Here is an 18,965-nt window from a genome sequence, read left to right on the forward strand (position 1 = left end):
GCCTCTGTTTCTTCCATTGCCTTTGAGTCGACACTGCCCTATTATTTGCCCATGTGCTGAGGTCATAGAATTCGTTTTGACTTCAGTAATATTAACATTCAGTATTGGATTAGCAAATGGGCAATGGTTCATTGATGTAGCTCGCAGCCTGGTCTCCAGTTTGAGCGAGCGCGAGGATCGATAATTTAGCCTACTCTGTTGTTGAATTTCGAATTTTGACGTTACTTTAAAACCATGCAGGATGATTGGGCTTTTGCCTTAACTATGTCTGGCTGACACTCCCACTGTCTCTGCCGCCTGCACGGGTGACATGTGCCCGTTCATCAGGCCTTATCTTCCCTTGAAGCAACGTTGTAAATTCTGCCATCCTAGCCCTCCTCCGGTTCATTACTTAACAACACCTGGTGTTTTGCAGTTTGCTGCGCTTGGTGTGTTTCACTCATTAAAAAACAAGTAAAAAGATAATATATAAAAATCATCAAATATTATTAATCTCAATTATGGAAGAAGGGTTAGTATACAACAACCACACCACAACCCCCACCCATCACATCCACCACACCACAACCCCCTCCCATCACATCCACCACACCACAACCCCCACCCATCACACCCACCACACCACAACCCCCACCCACCACATACACCACACCACAACCCCCACCCATCACATCCATCACACCACAACCCCCACGTGAGCCGCCAGTTCGCCGCTGCTTGCTTCGTCTCCAACAATTCGTCTCCACCTGCCCATCCTCTGCTGCACCACTGTTTCCCTGTCAAGCCACACTAGGGGAATGGCCATACAACCTGGCAGTCCTCGCACATATTCAAAGGCAAGAGCTGTTTTTTGGGTGTTTTTATGTTTGGCCTTCGAGGCTTACATGATCATATGATCACCGTTTCGTATCTCATTGAGATTATTTGACTTGTGGCAAAGAAAGGGCGCCACATTGGCGAGATGTGGTATACAGGAGGTCGCGGGTTAATCTCGACCCTTTTCTCCCTGTGGTCGTGTGGATTTTTCTTTGGGTCCTCCGTTTTCCTCCACATTTAGAAACGAGATTAGAGTATATGGCTGCTATACATTTCCACGTGATTAGCCACTTCAATGTGTAATGCGAGCGTAAGCAGGGTTTCGCTGCTCGGTTCTGGGCCAATCATACGGTCCAGGGTATTGGGGGGCGGGGCCCCGTATGGGGGTGTATGTGAAGGTCCGCCGCTCACCTCCGGTCCAATCGGATGCGAGGTGAGCAGGGGCGGAACCTAAGGGCGGAGCCAGCAAGGCGCTATGCGGAGGTCGGATCTGGAAGGTTAGGTGAAGGGCGTGGTGAGAGAGTGGGATCCCGGAAGGGCTCCGGGTCAGTTGGTGGAGTCACGAAGCTGGACCACGTTGGGTGGCCGGAGGGGATCCGCGCCATCAGCCACGTGGCTGGAGGAGCGTCATTCGGTTTCGGACGCTGTCTTTCTGACAGCCCTGTTCTTCACCTGTGGACGGCTGCTTGCGTTGTGGCCGAAACGTCGTGAGAATTGTATTTTATTATGTTTTATTTTTATTATTTTATTATTTCCCTTCTACGTGACTTTACCGAAAGAACCAAGAAGAAAGACAATATCTTGCTGTCAAGACAGTTGCTGGAGCTCAAAACAAATAGCTGTACTGCTGAACGCCGAGGATGTAATTAACTCGGTAAAATATTCTATTAACCCGGTAGATAAGATGGAACAACTATGAACTGTTAAATTTTATTTGGTTAATAACATCTTTCCAATGATTGCTCAATTTGTATCCGTCTTCTCGGTTGAAGTTATGTTTATATATCTGGATGGCTTCATAAACAAATCTCTGATGGTAGCAAGACGGCTTGCAGAGTACCGTGGTTTCGGAGAAAACAATATCATGAGAGCCCACAGGGTTATAGCAATGATCAGCAACGGCGGAGGAATTAATTCTGCCATGTTTCAGATCTGACTTATGCTCGCGGATCCGGTCAGAGACATGACGTTTCGTTTCCCCAATGTAACAATCATCACATATGAAACTTAGTTTGTAGACTCCAGGGTATTGCAAGTCAGGAATGACATGCTTCACAGATGGGATTAGATCACGGATTTTGTGTACTGTACTGAATCGGACCTGGATCTTGTGTTTGTTTAAGATTTTGGCAATATTTTTGGTAACGCCTGCTATGTATGGTAACGTGATGGTTTTGATTGGCGTCTCAGGGGTTTGTTTCTCCATGGTTGGAGAGACAGCGTTGCGGATAATACGGTCCGAGTATCCATTCATCTTAAGGGCCTGGTGTCCGTGTTCCAGTTCACTGGTTAGGTGGTGTTGGTCAGAAATGCAGTGGGCCCTATGGTACAGGGTTTTGATGAGGGAATTCTTCTGTGCCGGATGGTGGTGGGATTCAGGTTTCAGATAGGAATCTGTGTCCATCAGGCCTCTTCTCAAACAAAACATCCAGGAATGGTAGCTTACCATCATTCTCCACTTCCATGGTGAATTTGATGGATGGGTGTATAGAATGTATGTGGTTGAAGAATTGGTTCAATGCTGGTAGGCCATGTGGCCAAACCTTCTTAACTCTGGCATCTCTCCCACTTCAGTAAAAAAAAATCGTGCTGTGGTTGTCACACCTGATGATGATTGCTTGTGTTGCAATCGAAACGTTGTGATTTATTTATTTTAGTTTTATTATGTTTATTCTCATTTTTGTATTTGTTTCACCTACGTGACTCTACCGAAAGAACCAAAGAGTATGGATTCTTGCAGTTACGAAAACTTCAAATCTAAAATGTTTAGGTCATTAACTGACGGTGTTTATAAACCAGTTGAAAAATGCATTGATATTTACTTACTAATAGCTATTATAAGTGAGTGTCTTGGCTGATAATTGAAAACTATCTCATGTGAATGATCTCTGTGTTTGATGGCAGGTTATTCGTGCATGTGCAAGCCTCGCTTTAGGTTGACAAATGACAAAGGTGGACCCATCACGTGTGAAGCGTGTGAAACAAATGTGAGTAGAATCTGACCACACTTCACTCCACCACAGTTAAACTCTAAACACGCACAATAAGACGTAATTTGTTTCTTAAATACTGTAGTTCTTTCTAAGAGTGTACTGACCACATCACTGTTGTGTAACATCATTGTTACTGCCAATTAATATTTTTTTTAAACCAAGTGCAGTGAAATGAATAATTGTATACACTAACTTTAGACTCATACTAGACGACAGCTTTCAACTTTTGAACAATTTTCACTTAAATCTGTAAAATGTCAGAGCCAAAGCACTATGACTTAACCAAGTTAATGAACATTTGGTGGCCATATTACTGCGTTGGCAGTAGTGTAGTATTCTTGAATGAGACCGACACTTCGTAGAGGCCACACGCTTTTATTCCGATAACACTAGTCCTCAGGACTCACTGGGGAGACAGTCCCACACACACAACCTAGGGAGGTACAGCCTCCGGCTCTATTCTCATTTCTCTCCTTCCCTAGCCTCCAGCTACTCTGTTACTCTCTTCCCTAGCCTACAGCTACTCAGCTACTCTCTTCCCTAGCCTACAGCTACTCAGCTACTCTCTTCCCTAGCCTACAGCTACTCAGCTACTCTCTTCCCTAGCCTACAGCTACTCAGCTACTCTCTTCCCTAGCCTACAGCTACTCAGCCCACTCAGTTCCAGCGGGGCGGCATCCTCGAGGCTTGGGGGTCCAGGATCTCCGGCTCTCCTCCTTCAGCTTCTCCTCCGATCGACCCCCCCGCTCTCCGGGAGCCGTCTTATATATCCCCTCTCTCTGAGGGGCGGGGGTGTCTCGGGCCCTGGCTCTCGCCAGCCCCCTCCCCTCAGAGCCGTTCCAACCACCTCTCGTCCCTGTCAATCCGGGCCGGTCCAGACCGGTACGTACCTCTCCCCTAGCTTGTGTGACCTGTGTGACCTGTGTCAACCTTGGTGTCAACCTTGACCACCACATCACCCCCCCCTATACAGCACGCAGCCGTCCCGGCTGCATCACTATCCACATCCCAACCCTAACTCGCGAACCAGGAATTCTGAACACGACAATAACAATGCGTGAGCCTCAACACAACAATAACAACAACAGAACAACAACAACACAACTATCCCCGATAATTTACCCCAACCCCCCTGTACACAAGAACACCGCGGACACACCACACCAACGAACAAGGTGACTCGAACACCCAGGCCCCGTGAGGAGGCAGTGTGTCTGCGACAGGTCTCAGGAGAACCTGAGACCCTTCGAACGAGTCCGTGTGGCGGGTCCATCGCCAGAAGCCAGCGTTCCTTGCGGAGGGTCAGGAGGGGCCAGATGACGGGCGTCCGGCACGTTTCGAGGCTCCGGGGACACAGCCCGCGAGCCGTCTTCCTGCTGGACAGGCGGCCGGCTCGCTTCCCGCTCCTCTGGCGAGACCACCCTAGGTGGACTCACACCTGCAGCATCCGAAAGAGTGGCAGGGGGTTTTGGAACAACAAGGGGGCCACGAGGCCCCTCCCCCAACCTGCCGGACACGTCACGCGGCCGGCCCCTGCGAGATGAAGGTGTGTGAGTGCGTGGTGCGACATAGGGCTTCAGGCGCGAGGGGTGCACGTACCAAGAACGCCGTCCGCACGCGACCCTAACACACTGGTCCCGAACGACCCGAACAATGTCGACCGGCCCCCGCCAGGGCCGCAGCAATTTCGATGACGTCGACAGCGGCACCTGCGGGCAGTGCAGCCACGCCTTATCCCCTACCGCCCATTTATACACCGTAACCCGGCGATCATACAGACGCTCATTGGCCCGTTGCCTTGCCCTGGAATTTTCCTGCACGGCCACCCTCGCCTCGACCAACTTCCGAATATTGAACTGAGCGTGTTCGGACAGTTTCGAGCGAGAAGCCGCAGACTGGACCCGCAATTGCACCTCCACGGGGGGGTCGACTTCCCTGCCGTACATTAAGTAGAAGGGCGAATAACCCGTGGCCGCGTGAGGCGCTAACCTATATGCGGCCAGAACTCCGGGAATCCTCAGGTCCCAATACAACTGTGTGTCGTCTACCTGATGACACAACATAGAGGTAATGGTCCGGTGTAGACGTTCGACCATACCATCGGTCTGCGGGTGGTAGGGGGAAGTCCGGACCTTCTGTGTGCACAAAAGGTCACAAACCTCCCGCAGAAGATTGGACGAAAAGTTCTTTCCCTGGTCGGTTAGCAGCCGTTCCGGGGCACCCTTATCCAGGACGTAGCCCTGGAGAAACGCCTCCGCAATGGCTGCTGCCGACTGGTTGGGGAGGGGCCAGGCCATAGGCCAACGGGTGAAATATTCAACCCCAACCAGCAGGTACTTATTTCCCCGAGCGGTGACAGGGAAGGGACCCAGAATGTCAAGAGCCACCAACTCATTAACCCGGGACACCTGAATGGACTGAAGGGGTGGGCAAGCCGCCCTAGCCGGGTGTTTCCGCCGCGCACACTGTGTGCAACTATTCAAAAGGTCGGCGACATCGCGCGCCATTCCCGGCCAAAAAAAATCCAATTGCAGTGTAGCGAGCGTTTTGTGAATACCTAAATGCAGGACGCGTTCGTGCGCCGCCCACACGGCCCTGCCCCGCAGAGCGGTGGGGACGACGATTCTGTAACGCCCCGAGCTGGCGTCCCATGACATGAGGAGACCCTCCCGCAACCTGACAGTACCTACCCTTTCCTGACAATCTCCCCCTCTCTCCGCACGACGGCGTAACCTGAGGAGGGAATTGTCTTCCATCTGGAACCGTCCCCATTCGTCCAGAGGCAGATCGAGGAGTGAGTCGCGAGCGACCAACACCTGCGAGTCCCCCTCGGCGACAGGTTCCCTATCGACCACCCCTGCTGCCGCTGCCAAGGGAGAAGCCGGAGCGGTACTCGTGGCCGATTTGCATCTCCCCGAGCCCATAAAACACGCGCACCCATCACCCGGAGGAAGGCGTGACAAGCCATCCGCGTTCAAATGTTGTGTCCCCTTCCGGTACACCACCGTGAACGTGTAGTCCTGTAGGACCTCAAGCCAACGTGACAGCTGGCCGGACGGCTGGTCTATTTTCAACGCATACTGTAGCACGGCATGATCGGAACGAACCGTAAAATGCCTACCGTACAGGTACGGTCGATATTGTTGAACAAACACGACAATAGCGAGCAGTTCACGGCGGGTGACGCAATAACGTTGCTCTGCCGGAGACAGGACTCTACTGCCGTAGGCAACGACCCGTTCGACCCCGTTGACAACCTGCGAAAGCACCGCGCCGATGCCGGTATTGCTGGCATCGGTGTCCAGGATGAAGGGCAACGTGAAATCGGGATAGCACAAGGGAGGAGCTCGGACAAGGGCATCGCGAAGCGCCCTGAACGCCCTGTCTTCCTCTTCCCCCCAATGGAATTTAGCCCCCTTAGCCGTCAGAGCATGAAGGGGTTTGGCGATCGTCGCAAACCCCTCAACAAACCGGCGGTAATAGGACGCAAAGCCTATAAAGCTGCGGACTTCCCCCACAGACGTGGGCGTGGGCCACGACCTTACACAGTCAGTTTTAGCAGGATCGGTGGCTATACCCGTAGAACTGACAACGTGGCCGAGGTACCGCACCGATTCACGCAAGAGGAAACATTTCTGAGGCTTAAATTTAAGATTAGCCGATCGCACTCTGAGAAATACAGCCCGCAGTCTGTCCAGATGTTCCTCAAACGTACGGCTGAAAATAATCACGTCGTCCAGATATATAAGACAAGAGTCCCACTGCAGGCCAGCGAGGACCAGTTCCATCAATCTCTGGAACGTCGCTGGAGCTGAGTGCAATCCCATGGGCAACCGGTTGAACTGATAAAGGCCCTGTGGCGTACGGAACGCGGTCTTAGGTTTGGAAGCGTCATCCAAGGGCAGTTGCCAAAACCCCGACAAAAGGTCCAAGGTTGAAAAATACCGTGCCCCCGCCAAGGCATCGAGCGACTCGTCCATGCGAGGGAGTGGATACGCGTCCGCCAGCGAAACCTTGTTAAGCTTCCGAAAATCCACACAAAACCTCAAACTGCCATCATGTTTTTTAACAAGCACAATGGGCGCACCCCATGGGCTGTTGGAGGGAGCCACAATGTCTGCGGCAAGCATGTCATTCACTGCCAACCGGACATGTTCCTTCTCTGCCGGACTTAATCGGAACGGATTTTGCCGAATGGGAGCAGAATCCCCCGTATCAATGTGGTGTTTCAATAGATTAGTGCACCCAACATCGAATTTGTGTTTGCTAAAAACATCGGGAAAATCACGAAGCAACATGCGCAGCTTGAATCTTTGTGACTCTGAAAGATTTTCAGCCCCTGAACAGAGAGAATCCATCCATGCCTCATCGACACCCACCTGCGTCCCGGACGCCGGCGCCTCACCGACATGAGCTGCAACGGAGTCAGTGTGCAGCGGCAGCGACGCATGTGCAATGACAGCCCCTCGGTGCACGACCTTCGTCCGCAACCCCACTTCTGACACCAAATGTAGTATTCTTGAATGAGACCGACACTTCGTAGAGGCCACACGCTTTTATTCCGATAACACTAGTCCTCAGGACTCACTGGGGAGACAGTCCCACACACACAACCTAGGGAGGTACAGCCTCCGGCTCTATTCTCATTTCTCTCCTTCCCTAGCCTCCAGCTACTCTGTTACTCTCTTCCCTAGCCTACAGCTACTCAGCCACTCTCTTCCCTAGCCTACAGCTACTCAGCTACTCTCTTCCCTAGCCTACAGCTACTCAGCCCACTCAGTTCCAGCGGGGCGGCATCCTTGAGGCTTGGGGGTCCAGGATCTCCGGCTCTCCTCCTTCAGCTTCTCCTCCGATCGACCCCTCCGCTCTCCGGGAGCCGTCTTATATATCCCCTCTCTCTGAGGGGCGGGGGTGTCTCGGGCCCTGGCTCTCGCCAGCCCCCTCCCCTCAGAGCCGTTCCAACCACCTCTCGTCCCTGTCAATCCGGGCCGGTCCAGACCGGTACGTACCTCTCCCCTAGCTTGTGTGACCTGTGTGACCTGTGTCAACCTTGGTGTCAACCTTGACCACCACAGTAGTGCACAAGGGCAATTGACAAAAAACCTCAGCACATTGGTCAATAACACTGCCTTAATTAATAGCGCATACATTACATGCTTTGATTTATGTTTTCTTAATGTTCTATGAAGAAGGGCCGTGACCGTAACCGTTGCCTATTATATACTTTTCCTATTAAGGCAGTGCTATTTATGAATGTTGAGTTTTTAATTGTTTAAGGATTGAAATGTCCAGGTGGCTAGTTGAGTGGAAGTCGGGCAGTCTGATCTGGCTAACACTGCTTAAACCCTCACTTGAAATGGACTCGTCTACCTGTGATAAAAAAAATTAAGATCTTATGATGGTATCAATCCAGTAAGCAATGACTGTACAAAAAGATGTGAACACACAAGCATGGGTTTGTTTCAGTAAGAAAACACATAGCAAAGAATACAATTTGCGTTTGTCGGTCTGTCGTCCTTCTGGACCATTGGTTTCCAGCAGCTGTTTAAGCAACTGTTTAAGCAACAGACACGATACTAGTCTTGATTTTCTGAGTCTCATCACCACGGAGCCCACTCAATGCAATATTTATGTCATGGGCAGCTCTTGCCTGCCACAAATGCTGCTGGAAACATGGGAAGTTGAAGGTTTACAGCTGGTAAACTTAATTATATGTATTGTTGTGAAACAAGCCCTGGTATGTTTATTTATGCATTTTTCAAAAAGTATGTTTTTTGTATTACCCACAGTCCATTGTGTTTAACTCAATTCAGCCGACCTCTAATAGTTGTAATTACAGAGTATATTTAGTGAGTGACAGGTAAAATGGCAGTTTTGAGTTCAAGTCCCTGTTACTAGTTCACTCACCTCATCATCACTGAGGTCAATAAAATATGAACTGTTTTGTGATCTTCATGGGACCTCCTTTGCCAGTACCAAAATATGAGAATAGGTTTTCCCCTTTTTTTCTGGCAACCAAAACAGATGTTAAGATGTTAAAACAGCAAACTGAAACCTTTTACAAGGAATCATGTCTGCATTAACCACAATACTGTTTGCATTCTGACCACAAGTATTGTGGTTAATGCAGACATTATTCTTTGTAAAAGGTTTCAGTTTGGTGTTTTAACGTCTTAACACCTTTTTTGTTGCCAGAAAAAAGGGGACAACCTATTCTAATGTTTTGTGATCATTCATTAGTTGGTCGTTTACGAAAAAGTTGTCCATTCTCATGCGAATCTTGAATTTATGCTAAAGGCCCAGAGCTACCAGCAAGGATAAGTGCCTCTCTAATATTCATTTAAGCAAGAAAATACTTTGACTTTGTACTGAAATGACATGATGTGGTGAATTGTCTGACAACAATCATGTTAAACATAATGGATATTCTCTTCCCATCATTGTCGTGCAGAAAACTGTGAGCCAAGATGGCAGGATGTGCATTGCATGTCCAGCCGCTTTTCTGAATAGAGTTGATGGTACCTGCAAGTGTAGCAATGAAACTATCCTAGGTAAACGATCTTTTTTCTCCCTATTTCATTCCATGCTTGTACTTTGAGTTGTATATGTTGCCTTTCAGATGTGATTAATTGGCTTAGCGTTGTAGTTTTCAACGATATTTAGTTATTCAGACATATCCCGGTTTACGCCCACGATTCATTCCTGAAAACCAGAACATACATAGAAGTACTTAAATCGAAGCAAAGAGATGGGATGGTGCATCATGACATGGTACAGAACCTAAACAGAGGATGCTCAGTTCCCTCTTGCGCATCCATTGTGTGCACCTGTTAGTGTGAAAAGTAAGTGTATATTAATGTCGCCGTGCAACCTAAACGATGTGGGTCCTCATGTTAAAGTTCGTATATCGCGAGTACATTGTGGAGAGGTATCACACTACGTAAATCTGGATTGGGTATGAATAAGTTGAGTGAGTCTTAGCGAAAGTACGTAAAGCGGGAGGGCTTAAATCGGGATATGACTGTACGAGCAACCTGTTCATTCTCTGGAAGGGACAGTCTATCTATCCATCTCAGCCAGCTAGCCAGCAACACTTTTACTGATAGAGATTCATCTCCCCGACTTTGGGGCCGTCCATAAATGACGTCACGCGATTTTGGACGATTTTTGACCCCCCCCCCCCCCTCGTCACACGACGTCACAAAAAGTCAGACCCTCCCTCAAATATGACGTCACAAAGCTCTGCCTCCCCCCCCCAAAAAAAACATGCTTGAAATCGCTTTAAACTATTGTCATTGTAATGCGTATTTAATGTGCCGTTGCACTCTGATGTTGTAGGAGAAAACATTTCTTAAAAAGTCTATTTAAGTAGAACGTGTTGTCTATATTTATGTAAAGTTGCGCATTTTGATGTGACGTCATATTTGTCACCCCCCCCCTCGTCACACATCGTCACAAATATCTGACCCCCCCTCCCCTAGGTGCGTGACGTCATTTATGGACGGCCCCTTTCTTTTCAATTCTCTCTTCCACATATCCAATTTTATCTCAAATCTACGCTTTGTCTCTGTTTCTATGTCTCTATTCCTCTGTCCCCTCTTCTACCTCCCACTCTATATTTCTCCCTCTCCCTACACTGCATATCACCCACTTCTCCCCCACCCTGTCTCTATCTTTGTTTCTCTCTCTTAACTCTCACGCTCACTCTCTTTATTCTCATGTCTCCCTTTCCCATCTCAGTCTCTCCTGCCTCTCCCAAATCTGCCCTGCCACTGTGGTCACTTTCCCTCACCCTCTTTCCGCTTTGCTGTCTCTCTCTTTCCTCTCCTCGCATTATTTCTCTCCCTCTCCATCACTTCCTCCTCTATCTCCCTCACCTCCCTCCTCTGTCACCCTCCCTCTCCACCTTCATCTGTCTCCCTCCCTCGCCGCACTCTTTTTCCTCTACTCCTCCCTCACCTCCCTTCTCTAACCGCCTCCCTCCCTCACCTCCCTCCTGTATCTCCCACCCTGCCTCACCTCCCTCTCTCTCCCCTAGCTCCCTCTATTTCCCTCCCGCACCCTCTCCTTCTCTCTCTTCTCTATCACAATTGTGCACGACAGCCGGGATGGAGGGTGGATGGGAAGGAGTCGAAACGTCAACAGGCACAAATCCAGCTCAATGCTGTGGGATATGGGCGACGTCATCACGCATATGTGCCTTTGCGTTGTGATGTCATCACTGCACAGGCTTGCAGAACCCAGTCAGACAGGAATCCACCGAGGCATCCAGCCAATACACTTTTTTTCTAATATAGTCATTAAGTTGTTTGAGTAACAAGTGTGAACCCCCTAAAAAACAATAAAGTAAAAGCACTGCGTTGTGCGATCTGTTAAAATGCATCCTACATGGTCATCATCTGTCCATGTGGCGCTGCGGTTAGAGCTGTCGACTCATTCAGAAAGTTGAAAGTTCTGGTCATGTGTCAGCTCTTTCCCGTTGAGGCTTATAACATGAATACCCCTGTAAGGGAGACCAACAGTGGTTGTCATATGGAGAGACTGGTCCCTGTCATGAGAATGCGTAATATCCGCCATAAAGCACATTTGAATAGAGACACTGACTTTACATTATTATTTCTTCCACAAACAAATACTATCACACTCACAACTGCAGTGGTTGTCATGCTATATACTGGTACTAGCCAGCAGAATGTGAAATCTCTCATTATTGACTCTGGAAATAATCAAAGATGACCACCTCTCTATGCTCATTTGAACGGTGAAACTTAAGTTTGAATGCCACAATCCGTGTGATAAGCATTTTGTGCTTTCCTTTTATTGATCAGTGGAGCGAGAACAGAATGGAAGTCAACTCACTGAGGCACGCTGCATTTCTTGCCTGAATGACACAGTCCCAAACTCGCAGGGTAACATGTAAGCAATGCCTTAATACGCATACAGCTCACCATCCCAGTCTCACCACCTATCTTCAAATCCCACGATGCTCACTTTGTTATTGAAAAATGCAACCTGAACTCTGCCCCCTCCTGCACGCACGCAGGTGTATACGGTGCGGAGACACATTTTTTAATGTGACAAGCAACAACTGCACGTGTGTTAATGTCAAAGGAGGACTATGCCTGGATTCGAAAACGTCTCGCACAAGTATCCAGGTAAGAATACGACTTATGTATTTCCTTACGTGTCTTTAAACGCAAAAGTCTAGGTTTTGTGAATTATTGAGAAGCACTATGCACAGTGAAAACAAAATAAAATAAAAATTCTCTGGGCAAGAGCCAATCAGTGTTAATCGTCTATTATGATCAATGCTTTGGTCACATATATTGTGTGTGCTTACTTGCGTGTGCTGTATTTGTCTATGAGATATATTTTATTTCAGCTGCTACCTGCCCAGTTTTTTGATAATAAGGCAACCCAATAACAAAAAGCCCTTGCAGATACGCACCTTGGCTGTTTGTGCAAGGTTGTCTGACATGAAGCTTTATTAATGAGGGATAGACTTTAAAATGACAGTCAGGAGTGCTTTGGTGACATCAATTGAGTGACATTAAAACGTATGGGGGTTATCTCGCAATGGCATCACAAGAGTTATCCTAACTGTGATGTTAGATTATGTTTTCTTACTAATTCGTGCATAATGGAGGTTTTTTTTTTGTTAGATCGCGTAAATATAAATGTGTCGTTAAACCTGCCACCACCCGGCACAGCCAATAAGTAAGGGTTGTCACGTAAATAGAACATGCCAATTCGTTACTAGTGTAGAGGCATTAATCGGCACTCCCCATGCTGTTGGCGGGTAGCTCCCCCTTCTCGTCAACAGGGGGCGGAAGCGTGATCACGCCAGCGTGACGATTCATGGCTCAAGGGGCCCACGCCAATCCCTGGGAAACGGTTCCTGGACACAATCCCCAAACCCCCGGGAGGGGGGACTGGGGGATGATGTCACCTTCCAGAAGGTTCTGGAAGGGAGGCGTGGCTAGGGCGGAGCAAGCCACGGACCTGTATATAAGCCGGACCTCTGAAGGGTCCGGCTCGGTCATCTCCAAGCCGAAGACCGAGGACGGAGCTGAAGATAGGGCCCTGGACCCCAAGTTCCGCTGTCCTTCTAAGGGCCGGAGCTGAGTGAGGCCAGTGGCCAAGACCCGGAGACCTTGGGGCGGTCGGGTCAGCGTAGCCTCCCCTAGGGCCCCTAGCCGGAGGGCTAAGAATTAGAGTGGTCCCAGCGTTAGGCGGCAGTGTAGCCCGGAGGCCATACCTCCCCAGGTATCGGGTGAAAGGGGCCATTACCCCTTTGTGTTAGGAACTCTGCTGTCAGAGCAGTTAAATAAATATCGCGTTGCCTCACGGAAGTTCTCCTCTGGTTATTGACCCACTACACTAGTACAGCACACCAACTTGAGTACGACGTTTCGCCAGTAATTACAACTAGCATCATCAGGCGACAGCCAGATTTGTGTTTGGGTTGCTTTTTCGTTTAACAAAGAAAATGTCTTTGCTGTACAAGACATTTGGTGTTGCAGTTCCATTGCATGTATGTATGTTGAACTTATTTTGCATCATACTTAGTCAACCATGCTAATTGTAAGTGGGGGGGGGAAGGGAATTGAAGCCATAAGACAGTCTAATTTGTGTAATTTCACATGAAAAAACTCACAAAATTGTTCACACATTCATCACGATCACGATTTTTTTATTCCTTTAACAAGGGTATTAAAAGTCCTCATGCTAAAGTTATGAAACTGGTAAAAAAACTGTGCGACATTTTTCATCATGATCAAATAACTTGTGGTTTCAGGTGCGACAATTATGTCAACACAAAAACGTGTCACTTGAAGGATGGTCTAGAAAAATAGAGTTGAGCTAAATGCCTGTAATCAAGATAGCAGACTACAGTGAAACTAACACCCTAAGCTAAGCATGGTTGAGCCTCGATGGGGCTTAGGTGAGAACAAACTGCATGATGGGTAATATCGGTTGTGGGATACAACAGAGGGCAATGCAGGAAAATTAATTATTTCTACGATCCTCCTGCACTGATCCGTGTGATGAAGTATAGTCAAATAATTGCCATGACCTGCATGGCATGGTGAGGCCCTCATCTTGCAGTGAATTAACAAAAGGGTTGTAAAAGTGCATTATGTATACCAAACAGTTCACGTGCTGCTTCTATACACAGTTGTATAATATATGTTCTGTTGAGTGTGTCAAATGTTAATTGTAATTAGTTAATGTAATGCTGCGTCGTTTAATTAAAATTTGTTTTCCCCTTTTCAGATATCCTCACAATGGTTTAAAGACAATTATGATGCTGCAAAGGTTGCCTGCGAGGTGAGTACACCACCGTTAAACGTCATCTGATGTTTCATTGCAGAGTGAGGCAATCCCGAGATGGAATGAAATTGAACATTATTGAACATATTTTCGCTGCCATTGTGCCAGATAGGGTTGCAGTTCGAGCATTTCACTCGCAGTCAGAAGGTTGCCAATTTAATTCCCGGTCAGGGGTCAAGCCAGCCCTATAATCCCGCAGTGCTCGATAAAATGACCAGGACTTTGTTGGAAGGCAACAGCGGTCAACCGAGGGAAAGACTAATTCCCATCGTGGGAATGTGGAATTTCCACTACTATTTCAAAAACGTAATTCACTACATTTGTGAAAAAATATGTGAATTTAATTTTGTTTGTAATAATTTATAATTCACGATGAATGTAAATTATATGAATATACGAACACACGACAATACAAATGAGAGAGTAAAGGAGCGAAATAATTATTGAATTGAATGATGGCCCTGAATTTTCACAGTTCATTGATTCACTAGGGAAAGGTGTAAATGGTTACATGCTTAGCATACACTTGCTTGAAAATCTTTTGAATTATTACACAATCCATAAGGAGTGCATCTGGACTGGTTTTTACAATCGTTTAATCAACAGTCAAGCTTGCTTGAACCAATTCTGGTGAGTTACCTGATCGTTTTAGGGAAAGAACCCTTTCGGGTAAGATATGGGTCCTAGTTTGATATGAAACCTTATAATACATAACAGAGAATAGCAATTAGGCATTGTTGCTGATAATATCAATCACAATAAATGAATGCATCTTTTTAATATGTGAAGAGACAAATATGGCAAGGAAGCAAGATTTATTGTTTCTAGATTTGAAGCTTTCGTGACTGCAAGGATTCATATTCTTAGGTTTTTTCGGTAAAGTCACGTAGGTAAAACCTTAAAATTAATAAAAGTAAAATAAAATAAAAATCACGTCGTGATGTTTTACCTACGTGACTTTACCGAAAAAACCTAAGAATATGATTTATTGTGTTATTAACATTGATAATGGTGCTTAATTATTATATTGTATAATGGTGGGTGGCTGGTGATTCCTGGGTTCAATCCCCAGTATTTCAGCAGTGTTTGCTTCGAGCTGAACCACTCAGCCACATCGAATTCAAAGGTTCGCTCATAGCAGCAGCAGCAGTATGAATGGCACGGCTTCTAAAAGTTTTTAAAGCACAAGTGCCCTTGCCATTGGCGTGTTGCTTTGTATGACACTGTCATTTTTGTGCAGCAACACCAAAACCGGACTGCCTGCCAAGCACTGGGCAACATGTGTGTTATGTTCATGAACTTTGGGGACTTGAATACGGATTGCTATAATTTTTTCGTCACTGGGACCCAAACCTGGTGAGAACAAGAAGTATGAGCTGAAGCTCTTCCGCCTTCACGTGTTTGGTGCTGTTGTGCTTGAATAGGTGCTGAAATGTAATGCTTTTGTGTTCTTTTTTTTACTGGCTTTGTACGTGATACATGACCGGTGGGATGGTGCTGTGATTAGAGTGCATAACTCACAATCACAAGGTTGTGAGTTAAGTCGCCATCAAGGGATGTCAGTGCAGCTCTTCATCTCCTCCCATGATAGATGAAATCAGTAGCACTTTGTGGGAAGTCCACATTGGCTTGCCCCACGGATCGACTGGTTCCTGCTGGATGATTGTGGCGTCTTTCACCACTGTCACATGCTCGCTTGAACAAGGGAGATAATTTGTATTCTTGGGTCTTTCGGTAAAGCCACGTAGATCGATCAAATAGTATATTTTTTTAAATAATAAAAATAATAACAATATCACTAGAGATAATTTTACCTTACTTATTGTACATATTTGTACAACAGGACAAGCCCAACACCCTGAGCTGATTTTTCACAGCTCATTACCCAGACCAGTAACAGTGCTTTGCCATCCAACCTCCACCTACCTTCCATCTATTACCTGTGCCCCACTCCCCTCTCCCTCCTCCCCCTGTCTCACAGCACGGCAGCCAACGCTGCAGCATCCTATACCATTGACATGCTAATTTTCTCATGCTCCGCCCACTTACCCCTGGGATTGAGCCCACCAAAACCCTTTATAAGCTCTTGTTGTTAGCAGATCTTTCTCCTAAATCAGCAGTTGTCCTGCTGTATCGGTTCCGCATGATGGCGGTCGCTTGTGTTGCGATCGAAACGTCGTGATTTCTTTTATTTTATTTCTACATATGTGACTTTACCGAAAGAACCAAAGAGTATGGCTAAGTATGTCAATGTGATACAGAAAAAGATGGACGGTGTGAAATGCGTGGACGTGATTCGATGGATGCAACAATAAATGGCAAAGCAATACAAGTGATGAAAAAAATTGCCGTTTTCTCAATGTAAAATTATGCAGTTTTTTTAATAGGCTTACAGTTCATCAATTAAATCCAAATGTTGCCAATACTTTAATGGCATTTAGCCATTAAGGTAAATAAAATGTCAATCTTTTTAAGTCCGTAAATACTTGTGGTTTTGCTTTAACACAGGCGGGCACGCGTGTGACTCTTCACATGCATAGATGGACGCACGTGCACTATCGGAAAATTATGGCTCGGATGTTTTCTGTCTTTGATTGTGGATCGGACCCCTCCTATTGTCACAGGATTGAGAACCGCCCGTGGATTTACTACCCGAGTGATTTCGCAGCCACCGTGCTCACATCCACCGATTTTCCCGTGGTCTTCTCTCTGCGGGGATCAGGGGTTCGTGAGTCGCATCGCTAGAGCACATTGAATGTCAGTGGATGTGTGCGTATTAAGGATGTTGGGTAGGTGCTGCTGTTAGAGCGCTCGACTCAACGATCAAAGAGGTTGTGAGTTCAAATCCCCATAGGGGATTGACTCAGCTCCTCATCTACCCCTTGGGGTAGATAAATTAAGTAGCACCTTTTGGGAAGTCACGCATGCTGCCTTGGTATAATAGCACACTCATTCCAGGGGTCACAAGTTCATTACATCCCCCTCCCCTTTGTCCACCCAGCAGTATTACTTAGTTGATCGGAAGGTCACGTGTAATGGGTAAAGTGTGGGGACTCCCACCTCTTCTAAGAGATCTGGTCGGTGTGGAAGAGTAGGCCAAGCAATTGCAGGGCTGCACCTTTACCTTGTTTTACCTTTGTGGGAAGTTAACAATATTTGTCTTGTGAATATTTTGGCCCCTGCCACGTGATTTTATAATTTCCTCCGCCAAGCTGCCATTACGGCCGAGTACTATACCATACTAGTTTGAGCACGGGCGGAGACACTTTGACCTATTTTGCTGTGAGATCTTTTATTAAACCAGGCGAGATCCCATTGAATTACTCATCTCATGTTCGAGGAATACTTAATACAAATATAATAACAATATTGGCATAGTGATATAACTTACAAAAAATAACAGCATTAAACAAGAGGACCGTACACGATAGTTTGTGATGTGTCTCCAATTGCTCTTAGAATCTTTAATAACTTGCATTAGTTATTGGCTGGCTGTTATAGATGTTGGTATTTATACTGAATCCTAGTAGTTTTATTGTGATTATTCACGTGCTCGTGGTGTCTTACTGTGTGCATATGTAGAGGTGTTACGGGAGGGCAAATAAACACACAGGGCGGGGTTATGCCCGTACGCGAAGAGATGCTTACATCCACGTCCGCACCGTTTAGCCTGGGGGGCTAACACGGCGCTGGGATCCCCCACGGCCCCACCCCTCAGTGGGGGAGTTGCTATATAAGGCGGTGAGCCGGAGGGCTCGGGGTTCAGTGTTCAGCTTAAACCAGCAAAGCAAGAAGACCGGCTAGATAGGCCCTGGGACTCCCCTGGATCGCTGTCCTTCTCAGGACCGACCAGGGCAAGCCAGTGGCGTGGCCCCGAGAGCCCAGAGCCGATGTTCTTTTAAGAGCCGGTCTGGGGACTCAGGGTGCCGTAATCCCAGCTTAACCAGAGCTGGGTCAGCTAGCCTCCCCTAGCCCTGTAGTGGAGGACCTAGGAGTAGGCTAGCCGGGACAGGGATTGTGGGATCTCCCTGTTAGACGGGTGAAGGGGCCGATAACCCTTCGAGTGTTGTATATCTCGGCCTGCAATATACACTGTGGTTAATAAATAAGTGTGCCTCCGAATACGTCGTCCGAGTCTCCTTGAACCTACTACACATACACTAAATGTTGTCGACAGCACCCTGAAGAATATTGACCTTTGCCACTTAAACACATTCCTGCGAAGGGAGCTGGTAGGAACGTTGGGTTGCTCGGTCAATGGCCAGGGTAAACGGCGGCGTGGTGTATTCAGCAAATATGGCCGACTGTGAGGGTGGGCACAAGCCTGCGTGAGTAGGTTAAACGTTGAGTTTTATAAGGGCACCATGGGGTGACCAGCCCCTCCCCACCCAGCCCCACCCCTCCCACCCCCCACCCAGCCCCTCCCCACCCTCCCCTCCCCACCCCACCCTCCCCACCCAGCCCCTCCCCACCCTCCCCTCTCCACCCAGCCCCACCCCTCCCATTTTTGGATGCAGGACGGACGGAAACAATAATCCCCTGTGGGCTGATGTAACCAGGAGGTTCCTACCAGTATAATGAATCAATAAGTAGTGGCTCACA

The 18,965-nt window shown here is 47.5% G+C and overlaps 1 protein-coding gene across 2 annotated transcripts in view; it reads left to right on the forward strand.

The window, feature by feature from the left end:
* Positions 1-18,965, forward strand: part of TMEM67 (transmembrane protein 67) — a 60,461-nt gene that overhangs the window by 19,999 nt on the left and 21,497 nt on the right. The window contains exons 2-8 of one of the 2 annotated variants that reach the window (XM_061565573.1): positions 2,941-3,023; positions 9,481-9,580; positions 11,858-11,945; positions 12,073-12,184; positions 14,307-14,360; positions 15,604-15,719; positions 16,988-17,087. In XM_061565573.1, the coding sequence (XP_061421557.1) occupies positions 2,941-3,023; positions 9,481-9,580; positions 11,858-11,945; positions 12,073-12,184; positions 14,307-14,360; positions 15,604-15,719; positions 16,988-17,087 (653 nt within the window). The remainder of the gene's footprint in view (positions 1-2,940; positions 3,024-9,480; positions 9,581-11,857; positions 11,946-12,072; positions 12,185-14,306; positions 14,361-15,603; positions 15,720-16,987; positions 17,088-18,965) is intronic. The other variant, XM_061565574.1, reaches the window with a different exon arrangement.

Source organism: Lethenteron reissneri, chromosome 35 (assembly GCF_015708825.2).
Source record: "Lethenteron reissneri isolate LAM-NWPU_2019-01 chromosome 35, ASM1570882v1, whole genome shotgun sequence".
Lineage (NCBI taxonomy): Eukaryota > Metazoa > Chordata > Hyperoartia > Petromyzontiformes > Petromyzontidae > Lethenteron > Lethenteron reissneri.